The sequence below is a fragment of the Cyanistes caeruleus genome, chromosome 6 (assembly GCF_971803275.1).
Source record: "Cyanistes caeruleus chromosome 6, bCyaCae1.hap1.1, whole genome shotgun sequence".
Classification (NCBI taxonomy): domain Eukaryota; kingdom Metazoa; phylum Chordata; class Aves; order Passeriformes; family Paridae; genus Cyanistes; species Cyanistes caeruleus.
In genome coordinates this window covers 8,346,302-8,356,289 of record NC_141706.1, presented here as the reverse complement: position 1 = coordinate 8,356,289, position 9,988 = coordinate 8,346,302, and the positions used below count along the sequence as shown (strand labels likewise).

Below are 9,988 nucleotides of genomic sequence, written 5' to 3'. Positions count from 1 at the left end.
GACCTCAGACCCAATCCCTACCTGTGCAGCCAGTGGAGATGAACAGGGATTTACTGTGTGGGGAAACAGATGGGAGGAGAAGCCGTAAGTAACAATTGATTTTCTGCTGTTATTGCTCCCTTTTTCCATTCTCACTGGAAACATTCCAACCCTGGCACAGCACACCAAAGTCACTACAAAAGATCCCCTCAGGATCACCACCCATGCCAGGCTGGCTTTTATCACCCCCCTCACGATTCCCACCCAAAAACCACCTTCCAAAGGAATCCCCCCCTCTCCCTCGCTCAGAGTCCGCGTTTGAGGATTCCACGGATTGCGAGGCCGTTGGGAGCACGTGGAACGCTCGGGAGCCATGGTTTGGGGAGGTTCCTGCTGACTCTGATCCATTCGGGCTCCTTTCCGGCAGGTCTGGCCCAGCGCATGCGGGGGTGACCCGGAACGTGCCCACGGAGCCGCTCTGTCCGTGCTCTGGGTGTTTCGGGCTCCTCAGTGCCGGCACCTCGTCCTCGTGCGGTGCCACCCAGTCCCCACTTCAGGCCCGCTGTCCCCGGATCCGGCCTAATTCCTGCGGAGCGGGTGCCACATGGAGACGGGCTTGCGGAGCGTGGCCAGCATCTGGTTCCAGTGCGTGGTTCCCATGCCGCTGGCCGCGGGCCCGATGAGCACGTGGCCCGTGTTGTCACCGCGCCCGTCCTCGCCGCTCTCGGCCACCGTCACACGCAGGGACAGCTCCTGGGGGGCACGGGGCTGTCATGGCCTCGCACAGACCCCCCAGACATGTATCCCTGTGCCCTCTCCATGGGCAGCACATCCATGCATCACCACCCAGCCTGCCATGCCCCGTGTACACACTCTGTGCCCCCACCCTGTCCAAACCCACCCCCTGTTTTTGAAACGCCTCCAAATCCCTAAATACCCACCCTCATATACCCCCACACACAGCTCCCTCTTTCCCCCACATCCCCCAAATCCATCTTTGCCCCTGTCCCCATACCAGACCATCCCTGTGCATCCAACCCACACATCCACATCCTCCCCAAGAGTCCCGCACACACATCCCCCCTCCAGCAGCCATTCCCACACATCCACACCTCTCCAAACAGCCCCCACACATCCATAGACCGCACAACAGCCCCCACACATCCATCCCAAACCAGACCCACACCCCCACAGCTCCCAGGATCACTCCCCAGAGCCCCACACCCCCAGGAGCTCCCCAATGGAGGGCTTGGGGAGCTTGAGGAGCACTGGGATGTGTCCTCCCCTCCCTCTCCAGCCACCCTGGGCTGGGCCAGACCTGCAGCACGATGGCCGGCACGGAGAAGATCATGGCCTCGTTGAACACGGGGTTGGTGTCTCCCCTCTTCACTGCTGTCTTCTTCTTGCTGATCTTCCTCCCGTCCTGCAGCAGGTACACCTTGACGAAGGGATCTGCTCAGAGGGCAGGAGAGGGATCAGTCACACGTGTCCCAGGCGATGCGGAGAAAGCGGGGGGACCCTTTTCGGTGTCAGGTCTGTCCTCACAGGGAGCCCTCCCGTGTAGCAAATCAGATAAATCAGGACAAACCCCACCACGGAGCCCCCCTCACCTGCTGTCACCTTCCCATTGCTCCACACGAGGTTCTTGGCTTTCACCACCACCACCGTGAGCCGCTCGGCCGTGGGCAGGTAACTCAGCGAGAGCAGGATCTCCCCCACCGTGTCCACCGCCTGTGGACACAACACCCAGGACACAGCGTCCACCACACGACAACCTCCCACTGTCCCAAATCCCAGCTGGGAGATGGGACACTCCTGGCTCACCTTGTTGGTGTCCTGCAGGTAGAGCCAGGCGTTGAAGGGGCGTGTAGCCAGGTCCAGGTCGGAGAGCTTGAGCTCGGCCACGCCGGTGCTGACGCTCCGCTCGTCCTCGTCGATGCCGAAGACGGAGAAGCGCAGGCTGTTCTCCTCCAGCGCCGCCGGATCCAGCGGCACCGAGAAACGCTCGTCAAAGGCCACGGAGTAGGCGCTCCTCTGGATCTGCCGTGGGAAGCAGGGATAGCCCTGGCACACATGGGGCTGGGTGCTGCTCCCCAGCTCTACCCCACCTCATGGGAACTGGAAGGAGTGCAGGGAGGGCATCCCAAGGCACACCCCATCCAATAGAGATGATTTATTCCCGGCCTGACCACAGCAACTGCTCAGCCATTGGGATGAAAATCAGGACTGTGACCTGCCCCAGTGACTATTAATTATTTTAATTAGAGAATCGGCGTTGGCCCGGTGCTCTCAGATACATCCCAACCCCCTGGGAGTGCGGATGCACATCAGGCAACAGGATTTATGGCCACAAGGTGTAACCCCCAGACCTTCTCCAAGCAGAACCAACTCCTAACGTGCTCAGTGGGAATGGTGCTGTTTGGCTGCTGTTGTCCCTGTGTCATGTCATTCTCTGGGAGCAGAGGCAGCAGCAGCTCCCGTGGCTCATCCTGCAGGTGCTGATCCCAAAGAATCGGCCGAGGGAAAATGCTCTGAGGTCACAAATCTAGGGATTTTTTTTTTTCCCCTACTCCAGCCCTGTTTCACATCCAAGATGTTGTAGGCAAACCAGGGGTTTGTCCCATAGGATGGAAATTTGTAGGATTGGATAGCATGGAGCTAAGTGGAACCACCAGCTCCCCAAAGCCACCCAAACCTGGGTGGAGAAGGGACTCCTCTGTGGGGCTGTCACTCCAAAAGCCCCCCAGGAGAGGGTTCCCCTGCCCCAAGGACTCTCTCCTGTCTCAGTCTGCTCCTAGCCCTGCTCCATCCCTGGGATGAAGGACACAAAGGCAGCACCTGCCATTCCTGCCTTCTTAGTCCATGCTCTCCAACTGGATACCACCAACCTCCAGAGTCCCTGGGGGACTGAAGTTCCTCTGTGTGAAGAGCAGATTTTAAAGCCCTACAGATTTTACAGACTGTCTGTCTGCAGCCCACGCTGTATTTTGGGAGCTCTGGATCAAGTACAACCAAACAGGAACTGCTATTTAAAATCCCTCCAGAAGCACTGGGAAAAAAAAAGCAGCTGGGCCTTTATAACCGTGGCCTTGGGGCAGCTGAGGAGGTAAATTGTGCTGGTGAATTATAAATAATGACACTAAATAAAAAATAACTCCAGAGCATAAATAAAGAGCCAGAGATTTGGATGGAAAAATGGTCTAAAAGGGCACTGTGGAAATATTTTGGAGGCAGCAGCTGGTTTGTGTGGATGGAGCAGCACCTCCACCCCAGTGGAGAGGTGCTTTAATGGAATGCAAATTCCCACTCCTTGCTGGAATATCCTGACTGAATCAAACTGACTCTGCAATAAAAGAGCTGCTGGAAGAAAACTGAAGCTCCTGCTTTCCAAAAGCAGCTTTTGAGGCACTTAAAAAGGGAGGTTTTGCCCCAGATCCAACCTTGGTTGTGGCTGCCAGTGCTGCCACATGGATTTTCCACAATCTTTTGTGGGGAGGGAGCAACGTTGGGACTGCCGTGGGAAGGAGAGGGACTGTGGGGACTCAGGGGACTGTGGGGCCACGGCAAGACACCAGTAGCACCTGCCCAAACTGCCACTGCCACCCAAATCCCACCCAAGGCCACTTCCTCCCCATGCCACTGCATCCTTCCCACAGCAGGGACAGTCAAGCAGGAGAACTTGCCACCAACCACACTCGGAGATGACAAGGTCAGCCCAAATCCCAGCAAAGGGGGAGACATTCCTGCCTCTGCCACATTTCTGATATGCAAACCCACCTGGGACACCCCTCAAAATCCTCAAAATCCTGCGCCAGCCCAGGGCTCTCTGCACCCAAATCCCATCACCGCTGTGGGGAGATGAGACCCACCCCAAAATCCCATGCCAACCACATCCAGCCTTGAACTCCGTGCTCCCAAACCCCACCACTGCCCTGGGGAGCTGGTATCCCCCAAATCCTGTGCCAGCCATTTCCGATCCTGGCGTGCCTGGAGCTCCCTGCTCCCAAACCACATCGCTTCCCTGGGGAATGCGGCCAAGGAACGCTGCCACGCCAAGCGCCACGCGTGCCCAGGGGTCCGTGGGGATGTCTGGGTGGGAATGAGGGGCTCACCCGGGAGATGCCGACGATCTGCTCGGCCGGGAGGAGGCTGATGCGCATGAAGCAGGACTCGAAGCGCGCATCCTCCTTCTCCAGCAGGTCCTTGCCCTGCAGCAGCGTTACGTGCAGGGCGGCCGCCCTCCCGTCGTACTCCATGGACACCTCCACCTGCCCCACCGTGAAATCCTGCCCGAAGTTGTTCCCGATGGACGAGATGGAGTTGAGGGAGTCGGCCGAGATGGATTTCCGCAGGGGGCCGTAGTGGGCCAGGCCCAGGTCTCTGCCCATCAGCTCCAGGCTGCCCAGCTCCTGGATGCTCTCCAAGGTGTCCTCTGCCCTCAGGCTGCTCTTGCGGGACGAAGAGCTCCGACCTGGAGCCCGCTGCGAGCCCGGGGCCAGCCCTCGCTGCCAGGGAGAGGAAAGCAGGCTGTGCCGTCCATGCCATCCCTCCGTGCGGAGCCGGACAGCTGGGCTTCTCCGCCGCCTCCTTGGATGCATCCCGGCCCCTGCCTGGCCTCAAGCTGCCGCGGCAGCGAGCCCGGAGCTTCCCGCAGCTCCCAGCTCCAGCGGTCCCCCCAAAAGCTCCGGCAGCACCAGGCTGGTGCCCCTGGCTCTTCCCCCCGGCGAGGGGATCCAGGAGATATTCCCAACCCTCCCGCATCCCGCACGCTGCAAAGGGAAGGAGACAAGCGCAGCTTCCCCCCTTACCTTGTTCCTGATGTCCGGGCACGCCGCTCCGTACTTCTGCTCCAGGTAGCGGTAGTCATAGTTGGGGAAGGGGGAAGGGGCCGGGTAGCTCCCGGAGCGCCAGAGCTTCCACAGGTTGATGGCCGCGATTCCCAGCAGCGCCAAGGCGCCGGCGGCGTAGAGCCCGATCTCCCACCGCGGCGGGCTGGAGGCCACTGCGGGGGACAGGGGGCTCCATGAGCTGGTCGCAATCCCGGGAATGAGCCTTCAGCCTCGGCTGCTGCCACGCCGGGAGCTCGGCTCCAAGCTCCGAGGGTGGGATGGGCCGGGGAGGGGATAAACCGCAGCTCCCACCCGGGTGGCTGCAAACGGGTCAGGCGGAGGCTGTGCCGGCCAAAAAGTGGCAGCTCTGGCTTGGCTCTCCCGGGAGATGAAGTTCTCCTGTGTCCCAGCCCCGCTTCCCAGCGAGCGGCTGTGTCACTCCCGAGGCGCCGGGGGTCCCTTTGCCAGCTGCGGCTCTGTGCCACTGACAGCTGTGCCCAGCGCACATCTGCATCGCCCTCGGCCCAGCTGCTGCCTGGGGATGCCACGGAAAGGCGGGACAGGGGAAAAAGCAAAGGAAAAGCTGCTGGAAACAGGCAGAGCCCCGCGGGTGCCGCCGGAGCGAGCGGGGAGGGAGCGCCGGGCTGGGCTGCGAGCGGTTCCTGCTGCATTGCACCAGCCTCCATCACTCCCGCACCGAACCGGCACCAGCCGCCCCGTGCAGCACAGGAAAAGGGGGAAAGAGAGGATTTCTCATCCCGGAGCACTGCCGGGGAGTCCTCCGGCATCATCACGCCGCAGAGCTCCCTCCTTCGGAGCTGGAAAAAGCCCAAAGCCGAGGCTGAACTCCCACATCGCATCCGAGCGCAGGGACAACCTGCTGCTCCCCCCAGCCCTCCTCCAGCGGGAACAGCAGAAGGAACTGAGTACTCGCATCCAAAGCGCCTGCTTTGGATCCCAGGAGCAGCCCACAGGGATCTGCGAGGTTAAACATTGGGATGGGAGCCGGGTCCTGCTTCATCCACCCTGACCCAAAACCCTAAAGGGCTCTGCTTTATCCCTGCATCCCGGCTAAGGATGCTGTGGGAAGCAGTTGGAGGTTTCCCGTGCCAGAGCTCCCAGGCTCCTGCTATGGCGGAGGGGTAAAATTGGAAATAAAAAATAGCAGAATAATCTTTTACTGGCTCTGAGTAACTCCAAGTGCAAATCCCAGCTGAACTGGAATCTGCTTCCCCCTCACTCCAGCTCGTTTCCGAGGGCTGAGCACTCACGTTGGAAAACTTAGAGGTTTAAGGGTTTTACCCTTGTTTTAGGAAACAAAACCCAGCAGGCACATGGAGCAGAGGGTTCTCCCCACGGAAAGCAGCGAGGACCTGCCAACCCTTCCCCAAAAAAACCTTGGTGTGAGAGCACCAGCAGCTCTGCCCCAAACCTTTCCTGGGCTCCTTGGGGAGGACTCACCACTGAAGCGGGATCTGCTTACGTGCCCAGTGTCCATGGCAAACGCTCCCTGCGAGCAGGACAGCCTGGAATGCGTGAGACACAGCGTTAGGATGAAGGGGAAGAACTGAAAAATGAATGCCTTGTGATTTTCCAGCAGGGATGCTCCATCACTGCTCCCCCTCCATCACTCCCAGCCTTGGCTCTGCTTCCAGGCGCTGAGCAAACGAGCTGAAGCCTTTCAGCCACCGGCAGGAGCTGAAGGAGGGACAGGAACCCTCGGGAAGGGGCAGAGCCGCTCGATTTACCTCGGGAGCCTTTAAACAGGCGACATTCCCAACCTCTCTGCATGTGTACATTGCCCCTCCAGGAGCCCTTTGCTGCTTTTCCAGCTGAAATCTTCCTTTGCCTCCTGCAGCTTCCCAGCCTCTCCTGAGGCTTTGCCCTGGCCTCAGCCGAGGGGGGCAGCCCTATTCTCCCATTTTGTGGGGTTTAGGGGATGTTCTTCCCCAGGAATCAGCTCCTGCAGCAGGAAAGCTCATTGCCTTCCCCCACAAAAGGGTTTTCCCCAGTCAAGTCAAAAAGAAGCTGCTCTCCCAGGCAGATCCTAGCACAAGGCACCATGGATGCCGAGGAGGATTTATCCAAGCTGCTACTCCTGAAAAGAGGGGTTTGAGATCCCCAAAAACACCCAACAAGCAAATCCAATGGGAACTGAGCAGCACCCCTTGTTCCCTGGCATCTGTGCCAGGGAATCACAGACCACAGAGAGCTGGTGGGATCCCACAGAACCCCAAGGGGACACAACCTCAGCACTGCACCTAAACCCCCACGCACCCCTTTCAGAGTCCCCCAGCCCTTCTCCAGAATTCCCAAAGCCCACTCATGGAGCTGGATTGGCCTCAGACAGATGGTTCTGCAATACCTGGGCCCCACCATCCAGCTCCCCTTGGGTGCTCACAGCCTCAGGCACTGGGTGGGGGGAAGCAGTGATCAGCTTCCCCCAAAACCATCCAGGCTTGGATTTCAACAGGCAAAAGTGGGAATTTCATGGCATGGAATATCAGCTGTGCTGGCTTGGCTTCCTCTGCAGGGCACACAGCCTATCCTTGGGATAACAGGAGGAAGGGGAGCCCTAAATGTAACCCGAAGTGACGGGGATGCTGGGATGGGGCTGGGAGATGCCCAGTCCCTCCCCACCCTCCTCTCTCTGGCACAAATCTCCCTGTGCAATGGATAAAACACTCCTATCCTGGCTGAGAACGAGCTGAGCTCATGCTATGGGCTGAGCTCAGCTCAAGGCCCACTTTGCTGTTTAGTGCTGAAAACTGACAGCTTAACAGAGCATCGTGATGGAGATTTACCCTAAACTGCCCTTTTTTATGCCCTGGAAAACCCCTGTGCCCAAGCAAGGAGCTCTGTTCCTCTCTCTGCTTCCCAATTATTTTTAATTACAAAACCAGCAAAGTTTTCAGGACTGACTTTCCCTGCAAGAGAAACATCCCCTTTAAACCCCTTCCATCTCTCTTCCCAGTTTCTTCAGGAAATTAGAAGGACTTTGTAATTTTTCTTTCCTTTCAGACCCCAAAACCTCCCTCTCTAATGAGCTCTAAGCATCAAGTTAAGCAGATTTCCAAGGCATCACCTGGAAAGAGACTGCAGTGCTCAGCACTGGGATGAAACCCAGAGGTATTTTCCTATTAGGAAAACAGCATCAATCTCTCCTGAGCAAGGAAACGGGGGTGGAGGTACTTGGGGAAGGATTTATGTCTTTTTTTTGTTAACTAAGCTCTTCCCTGGAGCATTGCACCGAGCTGCTCTGACATCCCCCTGACCTGCTGCTCAAATCCCTGGGAAATCAAGCCTGAGGCATTGGGAAGGGAAAGAGGCACCACTCTCCCGCTGCTGGCAGCACAGGGATTGATGGATTTTTCACCCACAGACCTCAAGATCAGGCTGCAGAGCCCTGGTTTGAGGTGCAGAGCCCCAGGTTTGGGGTACAGAGCCCTCTCCGTCCATCTCAACACCCCAATGCCAGGGCAGGTAGAGAAAAACAGCATCAAAGCCACCTGTCTCACCTGGAAAAGGGGGTCCCCCAGCCTTCACGGGGTTGTCACCTCGCTGCTGCCAAGGCCACAGGCACAGCAGCCCCAATTGCTGGTCCCGAAGCACCCGGACCAACCTGGCTATGACCCGCCCCGAGCACACTGCAGTCCCCAAACGTCCCAAGCCAGGTTCCAGCCATCTCCTTGCTCATCCTCGCTCCCTGTCCTGCCCCAGACACCCGTGGCCGGTGTGCTGAGCCCGGGCTAAGCTCGGCTCAGCGGTGGTGCCGGTCCTGCAGCGCTGCTCTGCCAGCCCCTTCCACCGCTCTCCTGCCCTGCCCGGCCTCCATCCGCAGGCCACAGGAGCGGGATGGAGTTGGCTCCTGGCACGAATAAAGGCGCATCCCAAACTTGCCAAAACAGAAGGATTTGGGCTCTGCTCTCACCCATCGCCCTCCCCAGCCCCCACAGGGGACACATCCCACCCGAACCGGTGCCCCCCGCGCTTTACCTGGACAGGTACAAATCCTCAGGGATCCGCGGGGAGCGCGGGGACCCCCGAGCGGCCCCGGCATCCGCCGAGCTGTGTCCGCTCCCAGGGGGGAAGGGGGGCCCTGCGACCCCCGTGGCCCGCCCGGCCGGCGGTGGGGACCGGGCAGAGCCCCCCGCACCGCCCGCGGGTCCCCGAGCTCAGCCCCGGGATCCACGGGACTCCCCAACCCCGGGATGCTTCCCGGCCGCGGGGAGCGGGCAGAGCCCCCGCAGCGCTGCCCGGGGGTCCCTGCGGCTGCAGAGCCCAGCCCCGGGATCCGGGATGTGCCCCCAGAGCCGGGATGCTCCCCGGCGGTGCGGGACCGGGAGCGGCTCCGCTCCCTCGCCCAGCCCAGCCCGGGGCGGAGCCGCAGCTCATCCGTGCCATGAGCTGGGCGGGCTCTGCGCCTCCCCGGGCTTGGCTCAGCCCAGCCCGAACCCCCCGGCAGAGCCTGCCCACCCCGGGGGTCTCTCACTCTGGTTTGCCTGACAGGCTCCCAGCTTTCCGGAGGAAGTTGCCATAAAAAAACAAACAAAACAAAACAAACCCCCCAAAAAACCCAAAACAACCCAACAAAATTCACCCCAAACCCCTGCGAACACACCCCAAATCAAATCCCAGCCAGGAGTGAGGAGGGACAATGCCAAATCCCTCCTCCCACACCCCAGACCCTCTGCTGTGTGCTTGGCCAAACCAGGCTTTCCCAAATCCCACTTCCCAGGGACTCCCCGGTCCATCCACATCTCCATCTCCAGCTGCCCCTCCCCACGGACCCTGACAAGTGCTTCTCTCCACGGGGTCCCATGTCCCCTCCCCTTGTCCCTCAAAGGTGCAGAGCCCCTCGTGCTCTCTGGATCACCACCCCAAAGCTGAATCCTTGGGCTCTCCCTGGTCCCAAACAGCTTCCAGGTGTGTGTCCCTCCTGGCCATGGGGACACCTGGGGCTGTCCCGCAAGGCCTTGGCTGTGGATGTTCCTAAGAAAAACCATCAGATCCTCTCCCTCTGCAGCAGAAAGTGGAACCTTTTGGGATCTGGCCCCAAAAACCCCTTGGACAGTTTGGCTCCATGCCCACTACACCAGGACCATTGGAAAGACTGCCTTCACACCCTCCTGTGGGATCTTCCCTTTCCCTGCCTTCATATCCATGGCTTCAGCCACCTC

General features: G+C 59.5%; 1 protein-coding gene across 1 annotated transcript; it reads right to left on the bottom strand.

Annotated features, from left to right (window-relative positions):
* Positions 1 to 89: 89 nt before the first annotated feature.
* SYT12 (synaptotagmin 12) lies at positions 90 to 8,879 on the bottom strand. The gene is made up of 8 exons (XM_023928665.2): positions 8,805 to 8,879; positions 6,270 to 6,334; positions 4,788 to 4,981; positions 4,092 to 4,484; positions 1,804 to 2,019; positions 1,590 to 1,710; positions 1,298 to 1,431; positions 90 to 732 (listed from the first exon to the last, which is right to left on the bottom strand). The coding sequence occupies exons 2-8, from the start codon at positions 6,304 to 6,306 to the stop codon at positions 559 to 561; spliced, it is 1,269 nt and encodes a 422-aa protein (XP_023784433.1). The 5' UTR covers positions 6,307 to 6,334; positions 8,805 to 8,879; the 3' UTR covers positions 90 to 558.
* Between the last annotated feature and the right edge of the window lie 1,109 nt (positions 8,880 to 9,988).

Coding starts and splice junctions, on each gene's coding strand:
- SYT12 (XM_023928665.2), bottom strand. CDS start 6,306: ATGGACACTGGGCACGTAAGCAGATCCCGCTTCAGTG. Junction 4,982..6,269: donor AAGCAGATCCCGCTTCAGTG/GTGAGTCCTCCC, acceptor TGTCCCCCGCAG/TGGCCTCCAGCCCGCCGCGG. Junction 1,711..1,803: donor ACCTGCAGGACACCAACAAG/GTGAGCCAGGAG, acceptor TTGTGTCCACAG/GCGGTGGACACGGTGGGGGA.